General features: G+C 38.8%; 1 protein-coding gene across 4 annotated transcripts in view; it reads right to left on the bottom strand.

The window, feature by feature from the left end:
• The window catches only part of LOC100559936 (glutamate decarboxylase 1), a 47,206-nt gene that overhangs the window by 16,398 nt on the left and 8,883 nt on the right, over positions 1–21,925 (bottom strand). Inside the window, exons 2-8 of one of the 4 annotated variants that reach the window (XM_062977639.1) lie at positions 21,473–21,607; positions 17,340–17,582; positions 15,475–15,565; positions 4,451–4,563; positions 3,774–3,889; positions 1,332–1,411; positions 122–176 (exon numbers count right to left, since the gene is read on the bottom strand). In XM_062977639.1, coding sequence (XP_062833709.1) covers positions 122–176; positions 1,332–1,411; positions 3,774–3,889; positions 4,451–4,563; positions 15,475–15,565; positions 17,340–17,582; positions 21,473–21,607 — 833 coding nt within the window. Of the gene's footprint in view, positions 1–121; positions 177–1,331; positions 1,412–3,773; positions 3,890–4,450; positions 4,564–15,474; positions 15,566–17,339; positions 17,583–17,888; positions 18,079–18,160; positions 18,282–18,308; positions 18,896–21,472; positions 21,608–21,925 lie in introns of those variants that run through there. The other 3 variants (XM_062977641.1, XM_062977640.1, XM_062977642.1) reach the window with 3 other exon arrangements.

The following is a 21,925-nucleotide window of genomic DNA, read 5'->3' as shown; positions in this document are numbered from 1 at the left end:
TTTGGAACCTCTGTTTGTGTAAGCGTTCATGCCTTCTTCAAATACATAAACATGTCTAAGATTATAATAAGCAAATAATCTGCTATTTTTTCTTTGAGGGGGGGGGATGGACATATCAGACCTGTCTTTTGACTTTGAGAATGTTTCCCTCCAGTTCAGATGGTATCATTTTCCCTCTGTTAAGATAAGAAGTAAGGATAAGCAGTGGTCATTAAATATCACTAATAGTTCTGGTTTCCATCTTTTTTAAAAAAAAATCCAAAACAAAACAAAATAAGGATCCATTCTTTTCTGCAAACATAATAGATTTTCATGCTAGAAAGCATCCAAGGGCATGGAAAGTTGCTATCTTAATTTACAATTCGCAGAATCCCCCAACTAGTAAGCTCTTGGATAACTCAGAAAACACAAATGCTATCTGGGTGAGTTCTACCAGCATTAGAGTCATATGGAGGTGAGCCTGTATGACCTTACTAGCATGAAATCTTCACAAGAAATCTTCAAGAATGCAATCCTGTGATCTACACATTTTCTGGACAGTCATACATCTACTAGAGTATCTTCTCTACTTGATCTGTTCCTCTTGTGAACCCCAATTTTTCAGGGTTTAAAATCACATTTGGCCTTTGTGGGCAGAGAAGTCATTTTGCTGCCGAGTGGAAGACTATGAAAATTGGCAATGAAGTAAATGCAATCCGTTTCAGTTTGTTTCTCAGTCATCTATACTGTTGTCTCCTCAGGACTTCCGTGAGCAAGAGTAAACTGTATGCTTACTTTGAAGATTTGGGCCTCAATCCTAGTGGTAATCTCAACTAGAGTAGATCTCATCAACTAAATGAAATTTACATAATTTTCATAATTTTTGTTATTCTGTAACTTCAAGTTGTTTCTGACTTATGGTATTCCTCGGACAATTCTATTATGGGCATTTTTAGCAAGATTTGTTCTGAGAAAATTCCCCTTTGTTTTCCTCTGAGCTGGATGTGTAGGTTCTTGTACCATTAAATCTGTTCTCTAGGCTGGTGTTTGTGCGTTTAGATAAATGACTACTTGGACTGATGAGTAAATAAGCTGATTGAACTAACTCATACCTTCACTGCAGAAAAGAACATGATCACTTTTTGTCAGCAATTGGTGTGGCAGAAGGTGAAAATATTAAAAGAAAGAAAAATGTCATACAGACCTTAGGAAACATATCTTTTGGGATTATAGCTCCCAGAATCTCCCATGGCTATTGGGCATGCCTGATGGAGAATTCATGGAATTGTGTTCCAAGAAGTAACTTTTCCCAAGTTCTAACATGCATATATCAACTTAATGTGAGGGCTCACCTTTCATCACACTTGATGGCAATCACATTATCCATCCCGATCCCAAGAACAGCTGCAGCTTTCTTTACAGAATAATGACTCTTTAGATATTTAAAGATGGAAAGGTTAGAAAAAATCACAACATGCATAAGAATCCATATAATAGCAGTCTTGAAAAAAAATCTAAAGAATGAAAACATTTGGGATCTGTTGGCACTATAATTCAATTGAAATACTGCAATTCTATACCAATTTACATGGAGGCAAGGCTATATTTTCCTTCAAGGAATTACATCATGGTTTGAAATAAAGTTAAAACTAGAGAAAACAAAATGAATGTGTATAAAATTAAACAAGAACCAAAGAATTAAAGAAGCCAGTTGTAATTGTAATTCTTAGTAAAGTTTTTCTTAAACTCAAGCCCTCCAAATATTCTGGAGGGCATGTCTCACTGGTCTGTGCCAAGATGGCGAAGATAAAGGAATTACAGGATTGTAGTCCAAAATCTGGAAGGGCCCAGGTGAGCAAAGGACTTCTTCACATGCACTGCCGGAGTAACTGTGTATCGCCCCCAATTGCCCCATCTCCATTCTGTCCCAGCTTCCTTTCTGCCTCATCACATGGGGGGAAGCCTTCTTGTGCGGGCTTGGCCCATCTTTCCTAATGGAAAGACGGGGAGCCTCCCGTCGACTGCCGCCAGCAATTTTGCAGTGATAGCAGGGTATTTGTGGCAGTTCATCCACTGAGCCAACCCGGAAGTACTTTTCTGGGATGTGCTGGGAGCCATTAGGCTCTGTGGCTGCTGCCAAATTTTGGATCGTGTGACGAGGTCTCTAGACTATATTACTGCATCATGAATATGCCTCTGAGATAGCTAGTATAAAACTAGCCCAAGAAGTTCGTTCTTTACTAAAAGACTGAATATGGAAGTTATGTACCATGTCTGCATGTATACTGATATGTGAGAAGAATATAGGCAGCATTTTTCTTCAAAACTAAGTGAGATATCTGGACAGGCATATTTAAATGCTGCTTTATTAAATTAAGTTTTTAAGGATCAAGTTGTAAGTGTTATGATCAAACAGGTCGAGATGGAATTTTTAGTCAGATCTGGGACCTTTTTACACTACACAGTTAAAATACTTTGCTTTTACTTTCTACTTTAATAATCACTCTATCTTATGGTGTGCTTAAAGGTTTCAGCCATGGATCTAGTGCTTCACCCCAGCATAAAGCCCATTATTCCATCAGAAGTAGACATCGTTGTTAAAGGGGAATCATCATGCTATCATTGTGTAATATGAAATAACATGTGTTGATTCATGTAATGGTGACAAACTCACAATATTTAGAAAATTTGCCTCAAAGCAAAAGTTAAATACAACTGCAGCAGCTTGTTAGACTAGGTTTTATTTTATCAAGCCTTAGATTGTAAAGTTAACATGGGACATTAACCACCTGAAGTCAGTTGGACACTTTGGTAAGCATTTGTTAAAGCAACAGAGCCAAGATAGTGTAAAGTCAAAACTAATACACCATCAGGATGAAGAGGATATGAGTAATAATAGCACATAAACAGAGATGGATGGAAAATCACACAATTTGTATTGCTGCACAAAATTTGACTTGGCAATAGGAATGTTCTTCACAAAAACATCTTTCTTGGATGTTCTGAACAGTTGAGAGTCCTAAACTGATGTAAATCTTCGCTGTATGGGACATACTGTACACAAAATCTGGTTTTGGGGGGCAGAAAATAGTATTTTCTGTATTAGCAACAGTATGACCTGCGTAGAAAATAGCATTTCTGCATACAAAATATTTCTGGACAGAAACATCTCCTAGTAAGAAGTAAACCCCTAAAATCACTCATTGCTATCTTTGAGAAGAAAAATTATAAATAATTGCCATCCCTATGTGCCGATCGCCAGGGCTAAATCACAGGAGAGCCCACATTATAACTGATGCCACCAGCCTTCATGCTGGAACAATGTTGATAGGAGTGATAAGAAACTCATGCCCAACTTGGTGTAAACTTATACTGTGGGCACACACAAACATGCTAGTGTGTGGTGGGCTTGAGCCATGAATTCAGATTCCCTTATAGCGTTTCCTCAGTAAGGGGCGTGATGTGAAACCCAATGATACTTGCCCCTGTTTTTTTCTTTCCCTTCTTTTCCAGAAAACAGCCACTAGGATTCCCATCCTGGCTGGCGGATAAGGGAATCTGATTGATCTCAGCCCCAAAAATAACTTTTCAAAGGAATAAGCCCAATTATAAACACACTTGTTCATCCAATTAGCTGATTGGCTGATATAAAAATATTGAGAAGTAAAACAAGTGAGAGAAAGAGGGAAGTCAGTGATAATACTAACTTGTCTAGATAATTCCTTATTGAAAGGTGTAAGTGTCTATCAGAGACAAATAATTTACACAAATCTTATTACAACATGTATACTCACATGCTCAGAAACAAATAGTACAATGTCTGGAAGGGCTGCCATGCCTTTGGTTTTAATCTCAGGGTACCGTTTATAGCGGGCAACTAAAACACTGTAGAGATTTGATATGCTCCCTCCTGGAAGACAAATAATTTATATTGAATTTAATCAGAACGGTCTTGTTGAGCAGAGCTGACTAGACTTCAGTGTAGTATCTGCTATTTTTGTTAATCTGAATTTCTCTTCAGATATTTTGTGTCCCTCCAAGTAATTTCCCATTTATGGCCCTAAGGTGAACCTACCATAGAGGTCCCTTGGCAATATTTGCTTAATTTAGGTTTGCCTTTCTCTTCCTCTGGGACTGATAGAGTGTGACTTACTAAACTCACCCTATGGACTTTCATGCGCAAGCAGGAATTCAAAAACTGGTCTTCAAAGCCATAGTCTAAACCACTATACCATACTGGTCCTCTCTTAAAATACTAAAACAGCATTTTATTTTTATTTTTTTATTATTTGACAGTCTGAATTAATGCACTTCTTCTGTGTCTTTACTTTTCTCTCCAGTGTATGGAGCATACTCTTATTCTTATTTTGTAGCATTACCTATCTTTAAGGAAAAGATTTAAAATGGCAGCTACTTGCACATATTGCTTCCATAGTTTGAATAAAGGATAACAAATAACAGGTTTGCCTACCAGGGGAAAATATGCCGTCTGCTTCACTTTCATCCCATCCAATAATTTCATACATTTTCTTCAGAAGGATCTCCTCCATTACAATGAACACTGGAGCTATTTCATATGTAAACCTAACACAACCAACATATCACAGTTAGAAAATAAAAATACAAGGAATTCACCAGAATTACCTGTCAAAGGAATACGAAAACAATACTAATGTTCATTTCATTCAAACAAAGAAGATCTTTATAGTGTACCACACTTCACAATTATAGTTCTTTCTGTTTCATTCTCAGAGTCCTATTATCATCATCCCATAGACCATCTCCACTCTGATTATTTGGTAGATGATCCAAATTACTGGATTAAATGTAATATTAATGAACATTTTTTCATATATTATTGTCAAGTCATTTGTAAGTTGGAAGTTTGTAACTTGGGGTCTACCTGTACACAAAAAGTTACAAAGGGTTTAATGAGTTATCAAGTTATCAAGCTTGATATCTCTAAAAAATTATTCCTGAAATGGAGACTATCTCATTAGGCCTTATGTTGTTGAGTCAACATCTTGTGAACCACTGAGGCTAGGGGCTTTAGTAACTGGGAGAGGCAGTGGGAATCATTTGAAACTCTATGGCTCACATTTTCAAGTGGTAAGGGTTTCATTAATAGGAAATTCATGGTTGCAGAGATGTAGCAGTTTCAAATTGGGTTCATCTTTTTTAAACACCATGTATTATTATTAGAAGACCCTGACTAAAACATACTAACTGGTGTGGTGCATATTTATCCACTTTTTAAAATATATATCCTGTATTCTCATATACCATGTTTCCCCGAAAATAAGACAGTGTCTTAAATTATTTTTTGCTCCCAAAGATGCGCTAGGTCTTATTTTCAGGGGATGTCTTATTTTTCCATGAAGAAGAATTCACATTTATTGTTGAACAAAAAAATGAACATTTTTTATATACTGTACAGTAGTTGTCATCACTAACCAGCATAACTAAACAAACTGTGAATCTTATCAAGAATTTCTTGTTACTACCATTATTTCCATGTACAACAATCTATTGTACGTACATTTACCGATCCTGCAAGCTCTGGTGTTCTGTTCGGCGGGCATGCTTCCAAACAAAAACTTTGCTAGGTCTTACTTTTGGGGGAGGCCTTATATTTAGCAATTCAGCAAAACCTTTACTAGGTCTTATTTTCTGGGGCTGTCTTATTTTCGAGAAAACAGGGTAAATATGAAGGCCAGAGTCTTGCCTTCGATTTACTAAGATTTTAAACCAGGATTCCTTGCATTTATTCTCAAAAGCTTAGTCACTGGACTAGGCTATAAAGAAATGTGGTGGCTTTACTTCTAAGTATAATAGTTTAGAGATGTGAAACTAATTGCTATCAAATTGTTTAGGGGAATAAGTATGCTATTCTAGCATTGCATGTACAATGACGTAAAAGAGGAAATGACTAAATATTACCAAACAAGATTGAAAGACTATTCAAAATTAAATGAAATAAAAACATGTTTGTTGACTGTTGGGAAAGCATAGCAGGGTGAATCATGGACATAAGAAACTTTCCAGTGTGGAACTTATTCTATACAAAATTTTTCACATTGGTGTTTTGTGTAGCAAGGTGCCTCTTTTTTTAGAGAAACCACTATTTTCAGTGAGAGGAATTTAAAAAATATTCATTCCTTCTTTCAGTACTGAAATTATCAAGAAATTACATCCCTACTGTAAAGGTAAATGTTTCCCCTGACATTAAGTCCAGTCATGTCTGACTCTGGGGGTTGGTGCTCATCTCCATTTCTAAGCCGAAGAGCTGGCATTGTCCGTAGACACCTCCAAGGTCATGTGGTCGGCATGACTGCATGGAGCGCTGTTACCTTCCCGCCGGAGCGGTACCTATTGATCTACTCACATTGGCATGTTTTCAAACTGCTAGGTTGGCAGGAGCTGGGGCTAACAACAGGCGCTCATTCTGCTCCCGGAGTTTGAACCTGGGCCTTTTGGTCTGCAAGTTCAGCAGCTCAGTGCTTTAACACACTTTGCCACCGGGGCCCTACTGTACACACTTATTTATCCAAATCCATATATAGTTTTATCTTCCATATGATCTGTAAATCTCTAAAAGATACATAAGTTAGCATTTTTAAAAAAAAAAATCAAGCTAAAACTAATAATGAAAGTCTTGGAGAAGAATTTCTACTGTCATCAATACAGTAGAGTCTCACTTATCCAACATAAACGGGCCAGCAGAACGTTGGATAAGCGAATATGTTGGATAATAAGGAGGGGTTAAGAAAAAGCCTATTAAACATCAAATTAGGTTATGATTTTACAAATTAAGCACCAAAACATCATGTTATACAACAAATTTGACAGAAAAAGTAGTTCAATGCACAGTAATGCTATGTAATAATTGCCGTATTTATGAATTTAGCACCAAAATATCACGATGTATTGAAAACATTGACTACAAAAATGCATTGGATAATCCAGAACGTTGGATAAGTAAGTGTTGGATAAGTGAGACTCTACTATATTAAAGTTTGCCAAAAAAATGTTTTCTCTCTATGAATCCAAGAGTGACCATAATACTGCGAAAATATGATGTTGTTGAACACAAAGTGGAAAAATACAGTGCTTTATAATACTCCTTTCCGGCTTGGCAGAAGGTCTGGCCAAGGCAATTCTTAAAGTTTTGTGCTAAATGGTAAACAAAACAATTATACGGTAAATGTATAATAGATTCAAGACCAGAGGCTAAGCAATTGAGTTTTCCTTTGATCAAAATCCCCTTTTGATCACACTGCACCTTTCCTCTGTGTTTTTGTACTTTCATCTTTCATCTTTCCCTACTGTCATCAAATTGTAGAGTCAGATGGGACCTCACCTTCATCTGGGTCATAGATAAAAGGTTTGAAGAGCATAGGGCCTAGGGAAGAATTTTCAAGACATCCCTCTGGGAGGGTACTATAGCATTAACTAGCACTACAGCTTGAAAGCTAAAATGCAAGTGGATCCATCAGTTGCAGAGTTGTCCAACCCATCCTTTGACCCATCATGTTAAAAAGATGTCATGGGACATTGGGTCAAACATTTTGCTGAAATCAAGTTACAGTCAAAACATTGGTTGGTCTAGCACAATGGATTCTGGCATATGATTGAAAAGAATAATACAGTGGTGAAAACATTGAAATTTTGGCCTATACTTCATAGTTCCTGATGCATTTTTGGAACTTATTCTATGCAGAAATACTTCTGTGTATGTGTGTATAAACATTTTGTTCAGAAAGCCTCATATTTTCACATCAAAAGTATTACTGGTTCCAGAGAGCCAGGGTTCTTTTCTGCAATATTTTTTCCCTGCAAACATCCAGCAAACACACACACAAAAAAGTCCCCCAAAATATGTGACTATCTTGAAATGGTTTTTTGCAAATCAAAACCTATTATCTGACACAAAATCATTATTACCGTTTTCGTCAATATTTGTCTATATTTCTACTCAAAATAATTTCCCTGAACACTTTAGGATGTGGTAATACAGGTAAGAATACTTGCTGCCTCCTACAGCAAAGAGAAAACTATGGATTATTTTTCTTGTTATGTAAGAATGAAAAAGTTGAATAGTCGCATTCTGTTCCTCACTTTTGTACAGCTGGATAAAGTTAATTTTTGGACTGAAGTTCCCAGAATCTCATAGTCAGTGTGGTGATGTTTGAGGAGTTGTGAGTTTTGGCAGTCACAATTGGTTGTTGATGACTGTAAAAGTGAATCCCCAAAATTAGAAGATCATAAATCTGGTTTATGGTCTCATAATTATTAAAGATGTCAGCAATGGGCAGAAAACTTGGATTTTCTTGTTGTCATATATGAGAAGAAAATATGCAAAGATTTGAGTTTTTACTCTATAATACATGCTCACAAGTTAGCTCTGGATTTTTCTTTTCTGAAATTAATTGAATACCCCTCCTCAGTCTAGGAGGTTTTTGAAAAAATGTTAAAAGACACATATTATTCCACTATAGACCCTTCCACAGAGCCACATAACCCAGACAATCAAGAAAAATATTCCACAATATCTGCTCTGAACTGGGTTATCTGAGATCCCACTGTCATGTATAGTATTTTCCTGCTGGCTTATGTTTATCACTAATGACTGAGCTTAGCAAAGTATACTTTTTAATAGTTGAGTCGTCACAATAATTGCAATTGGATTTTTAAAAAATTAATGCTTAATACTTATTTATATCTTATTTCTGGATGTTATTATTCTTTGTGTGACTTTTGTATTTTATGTTAAATGTACTTTGATTTGTATTATATTATATTATATTTATACACTGTATTTGCAATGTGGCACTGAAGTGGCCAAACTGTCAGCCACTCTGAGTCACCTTTTGGGTGAGAAGAGAGTGGTAGAAATATAATAGACAAACAAACAAACAAACAAATATACTCCAGTTCAATGTGGATTTTATATAGCTGTGTGGAAGGAGCCAAGGTAACATGATTTTTGTTCCTGAGTTATAAATGTCATTTCCTAATTGGTTCTATCATAAAAACATGGAAAATTTTAGTAAACTGCACAAACTTTGTTTTTGCAGGACAACCTGTAGCACATTTTGCTATAGTTTTTTAATGAATATATCTCATAGGATCTCAACCAATTTCACATAATTTATGGCAGCCACAAAAACAAAATTTCTAGAGTATAACAACTACTTTCAAAGGATCATATAATTAAATAGTAAATAACACTTTCAAATCAAGAACAGAATTTTTTAAACAATTATTTCATAGTGTTATCTATGAGGAGAAAGGGGTAAGAAATAAAATAATAATGACAATAGTAATGATGATGATGATCGAAGTGAAAGCTTGTGGGGGAGTAATTCACCTTTTAAATGTGTGTTAAGGGCTCGTTGTCATTGGCCCTCGGACATGTTATAGAAAGTATTTTATTTTGCAATCCTGAAAATGTCCAGACCTGAAAAAGTAAGAGGCCATGCTCAAGATCAGGAGGTTTCCTTGACATTGTCCTCCAGACTCACACTGATACTGCCACATAAAACTTAATGCATTTCTCTACCAATGCTCTGACCTTTTACTAGAAATGACTAATAAAAACACCAATTGAACCATAAATTCCTCCACTGTCCCACCCAGAGCCCTATATTTTTTTGGAAATGCATTTAATATTTTTAACTATTTTATTTGTTCCCACATGGATATGTAAAGAAAAATATTAGTTGTATAGTCTGACATTATATCGCAGTTTAATTACATGCTTTAGGAAGAAAGCATCCTCCTCAAGATAACATGTTCAGTGAACACATGGCTGGCTCCTCCCTTTCAGTTGAAAATCTCCCCAACTATTATCATAATTCTTGCTAGATTGCTGGTTAAATTCTTCACAGAAAGACCAGAGTGAAATATTCTGTGTTCTATGAAGCAGAGAATGGATTCTATGTTTAGGATCAATCTCCATGCAGGGGGATCAAAAATGTGGTGAAATTGTCCTCCATCCCTGTCATGGGGCATTTTGAATGGAAAGCATGTTTCACTGACACTTATTGAGTAGCACAGAATGTCTCCTTAATCCTACAGTCATAATCTTCCACTGTCTCACCTCCTTTTTTCCTTCATCTTCTTTGATGATCCCCCTATTTATGTTAGCCAACTCAACTGCCCTCTTTTTCAACCATTTTTTAACAATTCTGAATATGTTTAAGAGTATAGAGGCCTGCCTTGAGAACTTTCTCTTCCAGTGAAGTAGTAGGATTGCACTTGCTGTAGGTGTAGTTCCTGTTGTCCTCAGGCAGGAATGTGGTATATACCCTGCAAGTTGTTGGAGCATCTCTCCGTCTTTTATAAAGAAATGTGATTGTGCTCCATTGAACTCAGGAAGAGGTCCACTAATAATCAGAAAATGTGGAAATGTGGACTTTTTTCAGCAATTCTTGCTACTCCTGCTGAACTGTTGCCATCTGCTACTGATTCATGCTTTGGCTTTGAAGTTACCTTGATCTTCAAAAGCAGTATGCTATGCAATTCTGGGTGGCAGGGAGGCTGATTGAGAAAAAGAATTTCAAGACCTTCTGGGCATGCTGAATTAATTGCACAGCTCTTTGAATCTTGGACTCTGCCTACAAAGCTCTCAAGACCTATTCTGGAAAGTAAAATCCAAATGCTATCATTCATAGTGATCTGTTTTGTGTGGTTTTTGACACTACTTGGAGCTATATCTGAGCTTTGAATTGTTACTTTTGGGGATTTTACGAGTTGTAGTCCAAAAAACTAACTTTTCTAAACAATGTGTGTTGTGAATGAGTCTTCTGAGGCTGTGAGTGATAATGGAGGGATCAGGAGAGGAAGGAAGAACCCTCGCGAGGAGGGCTCGCTGGAAGATTTATACAGAAAGAGAATCAGGGAGATTGATGAGGAGTCTTCTGAGGAAGATTCATGTGGGGACTTGGAAGGGGATCTTGAGCTGGAAATGGATGCTGAGGAACCAGTGGTGACGGAGGAAGTTGGCATAGATTGGGCACGGGCTCCGGAGGATCTTGGGGAGGAATCTGGGTCCATGGATGCTGTAAATGCTGGAGAGGCTTGGGTATCTTTAGAAGCAGATCCCACATGGTCTGCCTGGAGGAATGAGGGTATTTCCACAGGTGTGGATAGAGTTGGTGTGGGCAGGATGATCTTGATTCTGATGAGGAGCTTGGGACGCCTGATCCAAGGGCGTTGGCTGTTTGGAGCTCAGATTCTGATGAGGAGTTTGGGACACCTGATCCTAGGGCGTTAGAGGTTTGGACGCCCAAGGAAACCTAAATAAATTGGGCGTGTTGGGTCACTATGCTTTACGTGTGGCAATGTGTTGCTGGGTGCCATTGGGTTTCCTGAACGTGATTCTGAAGACTGGCTTGGGACTTTGCAACAGATGTAAGTTTGATCCGGGTTATTCTGCAATGGAGGGCTGGAATTGTGTGGGTTTCCCTGGACTGCACTGTTATTACTATTTTGCATTAGCTGCTGTTCGCCTTCGTTGTCTTGGCTCTTTGTGCCATTCCATGACGTGGACCTTCTTGTGACGACTTCACCCCTTGGACCTTGGACTGGAACTCAACACAGCTTAACTCTTTGCTCCCAAACTTGGTTTGGCGTCGTTCCTGTCTTTGTGGCTGTCTACTGTTGCTGACTACTGGCTTCGTTTCTGACCCTGACGCATTCTCCTTATCCCGACCTCGGACCGGCTTGACTACGTTACAGCGTTCTGCTCCTTTAACTCCTGGCTCAGCGTTTGTCTCTGCAGCGGTTTGCCGCTAACTCTTCAGTGTCTTCCAGTTTCGCTTGTTTTTGCCGCTCACAGCAAAGAGCTTTTTAGCCTGGTTTGGGTTCTTGTTTCAGTTTGGAATCGCTGTTGTACTTCTGGGTTTTGGGAAAGTTTTTAGGGCTTCATAACTGTTTGCCTTTGTTTGTTTTGCCATTTTAAGCCCATTTTGAGCTTTTGGGCTAAGTTCAAGTACTCTATGTTAAATCCGGATTATATCTCTGGTTAATCCGGATTATATACCAATTAATGCAGCAGCAGTGTGTTAGATGGGTGTGTTAACAAGCCTTGTGAATAAAACAAACTGTGGGTTAGCTGCTCACTACTGGTACTGGTAGCTGGTGGTATTGACTGCTCGCCACTGGTGCAGCCACAAGTTGCTGCTGCTGGAGTTGGAAGTTGAAAAAAGCTACAGAAAGAGCCAAGAGTGAGTGTTTGTCTCACTGTACCAGTCAAGGGCACCGTGGAACTTTGTAAGGAAAGAAGTTTATGTATTTTTATTATTATTATGTTTTAGTATTATGTTTATGTATTTTTATTATCCTTAAAGTGAATGAACTACTTTCAGTTTCTACTTTAAAACACAGCTGACTCAAGCGTTTTTCTTTTGTCAGGACTTGAGTTCAGGGACACACAGAGTAATATCCTTAAAAGGATAGGGGCAAACAATCTTCCACACTCTGCATATCAAACTATATGGGCATGATACTAATGTGGTTTGACATTTTTCAGTGAAGCTTCTGTTTTGTTTTGAAAAAGCACCTCCTCCATATCTGTTCAATAAGTCCCAGTACTACAAGTTGAGCATCCCTTATTGAGAATTCTGAAATTCAGAATACTTTAAAATCAAAGATGGATGGCTGAGATAGTGACAACTTTGCTCTCTGATTGTTCAGTGTGAATATAGGACGTTATCACACACAGTGGAAATGCCTTTCAAGTAGGTAACCTATGGCTTTTGATGATGGGATACATACAGTCCTGGATGAACACAAGCCAGATCTCCCTCATGGTTGTATTCTTCATGTATATAATAAAATAATGCACTTTGATTGCACAGCTGGTAGTTGACTCTTCCCAATTCATCTGATGTCTCCCTGCATCACAGCTCCTGAGTTAGGACTCCAAATGGGGTAGCCATAACTATCTCCCTCACCTCCTGTCTTTTCTCTTTTCCTCACACTACCTTCCCTCCTGTCAGCCAAGCCTCCTTTCCCAGACATCCTATCTTCTCTTAAAAATATAATGCAGTAAAAAGAGAGGTTGCAAGCCAAAGAAGAAGTCCTTCCCAAAGGCACTGTGTTCCTCTTTTCTTATTTTTTTAGGCAGACATTTCGTAACTGCACAAGTTGGTTACTCCCATTTCAATGGGGAAACATAAAAACATTTTTATGTTCTTGGAACTGTGCTGCTCAAATATTTAAAATAACAATAATAATGGTAATGTTAAAAAGTAAACAATAATGTAAAGGTGGCTTTACTTGGGGACTACTGCCAACGTATTCAACAAAGAATTTTGTGTGTGTGTATGTCAGGAGCAACCTGAGTTGCTTCTGGTGTGAGAGAATTGGCCGTCTGCAAGGATGTTGCCCAGGGGACGCCCGGATGTTTTTGATGTTTTTACTATCCTTGTAGGAGGCTTCTCTCATGTCCCCGCATGGAGCTCGAGCTGATAGAGGGAGCTCATCCGCGCTTTCCCTGAGTGGGATTCGAACCTGGCAGCCTTTAGGTCAGTAGCCCAACCTTCAAGTTACAAGGCTTTACCCCTCTACGCCACCGGGTGCTCCTTGGTGGAGAGGATAATGAGCTGGTAGATAGATTTAGTTTCCATAAATGGCCACAGAGCTTGTTAGAGAAGAGGCCGTTATCAGATTGTCAGGGAAAACGGCATGACTTCATGTGTATATTAGAGAGGCCAGGGGGATTTTTCCAGCAGGCTGGTCAACACTGGTAATTGAGGCAACATCTCTTGCCAAGTCCTAGTCAAGACTGCTAAAAGAATTCAAGTTCCATGTCTTTATTTGTTTTCCTGGATTTCTGTATTGATTTTATGCTGCCCTCTGTATCCTGGTTCTTTTGTATTCTTGTGCTGGATGCCCTGCTGTTCTGGGCATCCAGCACAAGAATAAAGAGCAAAGAATTGAGTGGTAGGAAAACACTACCCACAAGCATGCCACCAAGAACATATCACTGGTCCAGCAGAAAAGATACATAGAGGATTACTTGTCACACTTGAAAAGTCGAACCTTTGACATCCACTGAAAAATGAACAATGGGTGAAGACAATATAGAAGCAGTCTTACAAACTGTACCAGCTGCAAATCTTTTTCACAGGGATGCCTTTGAGCTACAGCCTAAATGGGCAGTAAGCAATGTGATCACAATAGTAGATACGAGCATGAAAAGGATGTCAGCTACATGTTATTTCCCTTTGTGATAAGGCCCACAGACTTAATTTCATGGACAAAATTATGAATATATTTTGAATAAAATTACCTTCAGGTTATGTGTATTATAAGGTATGTTTGAAACCTAAATGAATATTGTATTTAGATTTAGATCCCATATCCAAAATATCTGAGAATGAATATTTAAATACTGAAATCCAAATACTGAATATTTCTGATCAGCATTTCGGATAAGAGATACCTAGTACTAGCATTTAGGTGCATGCCTAAGGCTTTTATGTCTTTTCTTTTGATTGTACATTAATTCAACTTTGAAGCTTGATTGTCCTACTCTCCAGCTATTTGTCTATCTGTCTGCTTGTATTGGCCCTCTGTTCATCTTATAGGTTTTTTTTTTGTGTCAGGAGCGACTTGAGTAACTGCAAGTTGCTTCTGGTGTGAGAGAATTGGCCGTCTGCAAGGACGTTGCCCAGGAGATGCCCAGATTTTTTTTATATGTTTTTCCATCCTTGTGGAAGGCTTCTCTCATGTCCCCGCATGCAGCTGGAGCTGATAGAGGGAGCTCATTCACGCTCTCCCCGGGTTGGATTCGAACCTGGCAGCCTTCAGGTCAGCAACCCAACCTTCAAGTCACAAGGCTTTAATCCACTAGGTGATACTCCATGACTGCCACGTCATTTTTTTCCCATCAACCATTCTTCTTCCTTACTCATACACTTTATTTTTATATCATTCTGCTCCATATGTAGGTTTGGCCTTATTGACAAAGCCTACTCATTTAATACTCATAATAAGAAACTGACCAGTTTTTCAAAGAAAGAACAGAGTTAGTCTGTTCATCTATAATTAAATCTAATAATTAATTTGAATATAATCTCTTTTCATGTTCCCTGCTCTCTTTGCTGTGTTTTCAACTATCTTTACTGGAGGGAAATAAAGTCAATAATGCTATGCTTTTCTACTTTCTTTATATTGCCAGAAGAGAAGTAAAATCAACAGAAAAATAACACCCAAGATATCCTATATCAGTGCTACGTAGCATAAATAACCACGAACAGCTTAATACTGTAATTCCATTATGCAACCATTAGGCTAGTAACATAGTGCAACAAATGTATATTGAAAGCCAATATGTACAGCTGTCCGCATACTACTATCTGAATGTCAGTGTGTAAACACATACATAGCGGTTTTGTTTGACACAGAATGACATTTTACAAAGTCTTTCCAATGCAACTTTGCTGCTTTTGTGTAAATTCAAAATAAAGTTAAAACATTACATACATGTTTGTATTTGCTGTAGCTGTCAGCCATTCTCCAGCCAGTCCTATAATATTGAGGCCACTCGAAAGCTGATTGAAATAACGTGGATGTCCTTAAAAAAAAGATGAGTTAAAATAGATCAAAGTTTTGGAAAAAATATTAGAAATGCATCATATTTCAGCAGAAGTGATTAGTGGTAAAGCATTAATTAGCCATTAGATAGGACAGTGAACAGAGGTTAATGTGCAACCTTAAGACCACTAAGGTAGGTTAGATGTTAAATTGATGCTGAGTTAATTTTTATGGTTCAGCCAAATTTTAAGAGACATTAAAAGTGCTGAATCAGTTTTGAGGATGGATTTCAACATCTTTTAAAGTTCCAACTAAGACAAAAGGTACACTGAATAAAGCTACAGCTGTGAAAGCAAGTCCAGTAGAGTCTCACTTATCCAACACTCGCTTATCCAACGTTCTGGATTATCCAACGCATTTTTGTAGTCAATGTTTTCAATATATCATGATATTTTGGTGCTAAATTCGTAAATACAGTAATTACTACATAGCATTACTGTGTATTGAACTACTTTTTTGTCAAATTTGTTGTATAACATGATGTTCTGGTGCTTAATTTGTAAAATCATAACCTAATTTGATGTTTAATAGGCTTTTCCTTAATCTCTCCTTATTATCCAACATATTTGCTTATCCAACGTTCTGTCGGCCCGTTTACGTTGGATAAGTGAGACTCTACTGTATATCCTTATTCCGGGGACAGCAAGGACAGTAGTGCAAAAATATCTTTCCAAAGAAAAGTAAAATGTTGACAGCATGACTAGTAGCCACTGATGGCCTTATTCCTCATGTCTAGACGTGGATGTAGAATGTCATGATTCACATATTTTAAGATGAACTTTAGAGAATTTACAACTCCATTCATTAATCTGACATAAAGAATTTGCACTTAATCAAGCTTCTTCTCCTAACTAAAACAGACACATGCAAGTACAGTAGAGTCTCGCTTATCCAACGTAAACGGGCCGACAGAATGTTGGATAAGCGAATATGTTGGATAATAAGGAGGCATTAAGGAAAAGCCTATAAAACATCAAATTAGTTTATGATTTTACAAATTAAGCACCAAAACATCATGTTATACAACAAATTTGACAGTAAAAGTAGTTCAATACGCAGTAATGCTATGTAGTAATTACTGTATTTACAAATTTAGCACCAAAATATCATGATATATTGAAAACATTGACTACAAGAATGCCTTGGATAATACAGAACGTTGGATAAGCGAGTGTTGGATAAGTGAGACTCTATTGTATTTGTTAAATAGTATGTTGAAATATCCAATGGGGCTATACTACTTGATATTTTTATTTAAATATGCATTCATGTATCCAAAGCCATTACAGTAGAGTCTCACTTATCCAAGCCTCGCTTATCCAAGTTTCTGGATTATCCAAGCCATTTTTGTAGTCAATGTTTCCAATATATCGTGATATTTTGGTGCTAAATTCGTAAATACAGTAATTACAACATAACTTTACTGTATATTGAACTGCTTTTTCTGTCAAATTTGTTGCTTAATTTGTAAAATCATTACCTAATTTGATGTTTAGTAGGCTTTTCCTTAATCCCTCCTTATTATCCAAGATATTCGCTTATCCAAGCTTCTGATGGCCCATTTAGCTTGGATAAGTGAGACTCTACTGTATATACTGTCTGTTCCCTGGACTCAAGATAACTCTCAAAGTTAAAAACAGGTACAGATTTTAACATACATACAGAAAACAAGTTGTTTTTAAAATGTAAAAAATGATAACATTAACAATTACTTGAAATATACACCCATAAAAAGTTAAAAAAAAACCTGCTACCTGTTTTGACTCCATATTTCAAGGTATCCCTGCAGTCAACAAGTATTTGTTCCAAAGGTTGGGGTTGATCAGAAAGTTCCACACTGAAGCCTTCTAGCCCTTCCAGAAGCTGATGCGGATGATGGAAATCCAACACTTTACTTTTTCTGTCATAGGTCTTCTTGATGTAACTCAAGAGAATATCCACCATTTCATGAAGGAAATGTCCTGTGAATTCCTCTCCATTCCGTGAAGGCAGAAGATCTAATGAGGGGAAAGAATCAAGCAAGTTACATTGAATGAATTAAGGATTTGGGAAATATTATGAAATTGAAAGTGTTTTCACAAAACATGCTTTTGGAAATCACTTTGAGTCCCACCCTGGGAGTTTGCAAGGAGAGTCCACTGCACAACTTACTGCACAACTTAGAAGGTATGAACAATAAAAAGAAAAGAAAATATTTTAAACCAAAGTTAAGCATTTCTAAATCCCTTTGGTTTCAACAAGAGAAGTGATCTCAGTTCATGCTTGAGCTGGAATCCTATGGGAGTAAAAAAAATCCTGCATACCTTCAACAGAATTGACTGTATATACTATAAATAAAAGGATAAAGTTGTGGGCACCGTGACTATAACAACACAACTATACGCCCCAGAACCACCAAACTTGACAACACGACGGAAAAGCCTTGCCTCCAGGTTCATACAACAAAAAAACACAACAGGAACCTAAAAAGGGGTTAAAAAACCCCCAAAAAAGGCAACAAACCATCTGCGCCTGCGCCAAAAGCGAGCCTGCGTGCGGACAGAACAACCCCCACCCCACCTCTCAACGGCCGCACCTGCCCCCGACGCTGCTGCTGCCATCTTGCCGAACAGCCCCAAGCCACCACGGGCCAGGAGTAGGAAAAAGGCAGCCCCCACGGCTGGCCGCTCTACCTAGGCGAGCCTGGGAATTCCATTTAGGCCTAAAGGGGCGGGTCTACTCACAGCAAGTCGAGCCGGTGGTGGTGGTGGACGATGGCGCAGAAGACGAGCCTATTGCGGAAGGAGCTACTGAAGTCCTGGACCTCGATGCCGGGGTAGCCCTCGCACTGCCGGCGGCAACAGGCCTGCAGGGCGCTGTGCCGGCCCAACATGGGCTCAAGCCTCCCAGTTGCCTCTCCTGGCTCACCCCTCACCACCCTGTGGGAGGGGGAAGCCGACTGGAGACCAAACTGGATAGTCAAACTCTGGGCCTCCCGGCCCTCTGGATGCGGGGGGGGGGGGGAGGCCGCGGGGCTCCTCGGTCACTTCTTCCCGCACCGCCGCCATCACTCGTCCGCCAAACCCCAAGAAGGAGCACGCCCCACACCACCCGGAGATTAAGAGCCCACAGGCACACCGGCGACTCGCTATTCCCGCAATCGCCACACTACTCCACAAACCCAAGTGGCCTCCCAAGTGACCCGGGGGAGGGGGGAGTGAAAAAGGGCCAGGTGGCCACCTGAGGCCTCAGAAAACACCGTGCTGAAAAGGGCGGCAGCTCGCACCCCTCTTCCTGCGCCGCCCCTCACCACCCTGGGGAGAGGGGGAGTCGGATAGAGACCAAACTGCCCACCCAAACTGTGGGCGTCCTGGCCCTTTCGATGGGAGGGGACAAAAAGGACACACACTGCCTCGCTCACACTTCCCAACACAGCATTAGCCCAGCCAGGAATCACCCAGGCTTCAAACCTACAAGGCAGGAAACAATCAGGGCCAGCTAATACCTCCCAACAAAGGATTCCACCAGGCAGGAATCAGCCAGGGCTTGAAGCTACAAGGCAGGAAACAATCAGGGCCAGCTAATACCTCCCAACAAAGGATTCCACCAGGCAGGAATCAGCCAGGGTTTGAAGCTACAAGGCAGGAAACAATTAGGGCCAGCTAACACCTCCCAAAAAATGATTACCCCACCCAGGAAGCAGACCGCCTTTCAGATTACAAGGCATTAAAATCTAATCAAGGTGACTAATAACAGCATTCATACCTGCTGCACCAAGACTACTCATTGTATTCCAGCTCACCAAACAAGGATTCCCATATAAAGAAAGCGGCCAGGCTTTCAGCCTGCAAGGCTATTCAGTGCTATTCCACCTGGCGAACAAAAGATTACGAAAAGCCACAGCAACGCGTGGCCGGGCAAAGCTAGTAAACTATAAATAGGGTGAACAAAATGCATTTTATAGGCTGTTTCCACCAAAAGCTGTTTTTGCAGATCTTATACCCCTGGTCATCATTCTGTCAACTGTCACTTTTGAAGGACACACACATTTGTCTTAAAGGACAATTTGCATTCTTTTAAAGATTTCTAGAACCATGATTCACCTTCAAATCAAGTAGTGTATCCCCTACACGCTTTGTTCAAAAAAGAAAGTTTGTAAAGCTGTTGAAGTTACTGACTGTAATATATAACATGCACCAGAAGAGGACTTTGTCACTCTTAACAAACAGAAATATTAAGATAGTAAAAGAGTCTTTTAATATTTCTGTTTAAGAGTGACAAAGATAGTAAAAGATAGTAAGGAAGAAGAACGGAAGTCAACCAATTTTTATTTTCATTTTAATTTATTTTTCTTTGTTTCTTTGTTTCTTTTTCTTTTTTCTTTTTCTAATATATATATATATATATATACACACACACACACATACATACATACACACATACATATATATACACACACATACACATACATACATACTTTTTTACTTTTCTTTTTCTTTTTTCGGTGGTAGTATTTTAATTACTTTCACTTTTTACTCTTATTCTATCTTTTCACACCCCTATCCTATAGATAAATTGTTCTCACACTTTTGCTGTATATTTCACTTGAAATTTCAATAAAATTTATATAGACCCAAAAATGTCTATGAAATTCTAGGGACCCTGAGGACCTAATCTCATGAGAGAGGAAAGCGGGGAAAACCATGGGGGAACCATCTTTTTTAGCATTGTATTTCATGTCTTTCCATGTTGTTAACAATTGGATAATTGCTGTCTCTCTAATCAAACTTGTTACTCCTACTGTTTTAACAGCAATTGCCATTCCATTGTCTTCATAAAATACAAGGGAGACATCCAACACTTGTCATCACACTCAAGTATCTGCCTTTCCCCACTTCCAAGTGAATTGAGAAATTGGGAATTGATAGCTTCCTGATTTTAAAAACACCAATTTCTAGAAACTTTAAAATTGGAGTCCCATGAGCAACCCCCAGAAGTAGTCTTGTATCATTTGATGGCCTCAATGGGCCTCCGTTTTTAAAGTGTCTAGAAACAGGGGTAAGCCTGGAAGTGGTGAGGTCCTAAGTGATGTTTTACATCTCATTGATATTAGCAGAAGTTTATTCTGAGAAAATCCTCTTCTATATACCTGTGCATTTGTACACTCAGAGATAAAGAGGTATGGAGGCACACATTATATAAATTGACTAGCTTTGCCCGGCCATGCGTTGCTGTGGCTAATAATAATAATAATAACTTTATTCTTATACCCCACCCCATCTCCCCGAAGGGACTTGGGGCGGCTTACATGGGGCCATGCCCAAACACAACAATATAAAAGCAAACAAAACAATAAAGCAAATCATTCAGCAATAAAAACAACAATATTGATAAAAACGGTCATAAAAGGTCAACATACAAAATAAGGTGTTAAAAACATGGGTTAAAATCACAGATCTGGGCCAAAGTGCAAAATATGTCAGAGTCATCAGGGAGGGGAAGTTGCCCAACTGACGTAGTGCTAAGTTTAATACTGAGAAGGCATAGCTATGGGTCTAAGCTAAGTAGACAAATAGGTCGAACCTACGAAGGCCAATTATCAAAGACCTTTTGGAAGAGCCAGGTTTTCAGGCTCCTCCGAAAGGAGAGGAGGGTGGGGGCCTGCCTGATCTCCCTGGGAATCCTTTGTTGGCCAGGTGGAATAGCAGTGAATAGCCTTGCAGTCTCAAAGCCTGGCCATTTTCTGGAGTTGCTGGAGCTTTTTGTTGTATGAACGTAGAGGCATGGATGAAGGGTTGTGCTGCCAAGTTTAGTGTTTCTGGGATGTGTAGTTTTGTTGTTTTGTCCTAGGCCGAAATTTCATTACCCTTTTATATATATAGATATGACAGACTAACAAGAACCTTACCTGACTCATAGATGTTTGAAAAATTTGTCACAAAGCTCTCAATGGTAGAATCTTTTTCTCTCTCATCACATTCTCCTTGGAAATTAGGTAGATGCTTTTGTCTCCACTGGTGACCTTTGGTATGAACCTGTTCATCTGGGAAAGCAGTATGAATGTTATCATTTTAAAAATATACACATGACAGATATATTAAAATAGCCAGCTGTTCACAGCTGTAATCAGCTTGGTTGCATCACTAAAGTCGGCATTGCTGTATTTGGAATAGGAATTTTTAATGCTGTTGTTTGGGCAGAAAAAGGGAAATCTGACATAAAAGAGATAATTCTTTTTAATTCTTTGCCTCCCTCCCATTCTTAGGCCTTCTTTTGTCATTATATATAATACTAGCGATTTACCAAACTAGATTGTAGTTATATCACATAATAGCTATAGAATATGCTCTAATCCCTCCAT

This window comes from Anolis carolinensis, chromosome 4, assembly GCF_035594765.1.
Source record: "Anolis carolinensis isolate JA03-04 chromosome 4, rAnoCar3.1.pri, whole genome shotgun sequence".
NCBI classification, from domain to species: domain Eukaryota; kingdom Metazoa; phylum Chordata; class Lepidosauria; order Squamata; family Dactyloidae; genus Anolis; species Anolis carolinensis.
This window is presented reverse-complemented; position numbering and strand designations above follow the sequence as displayed.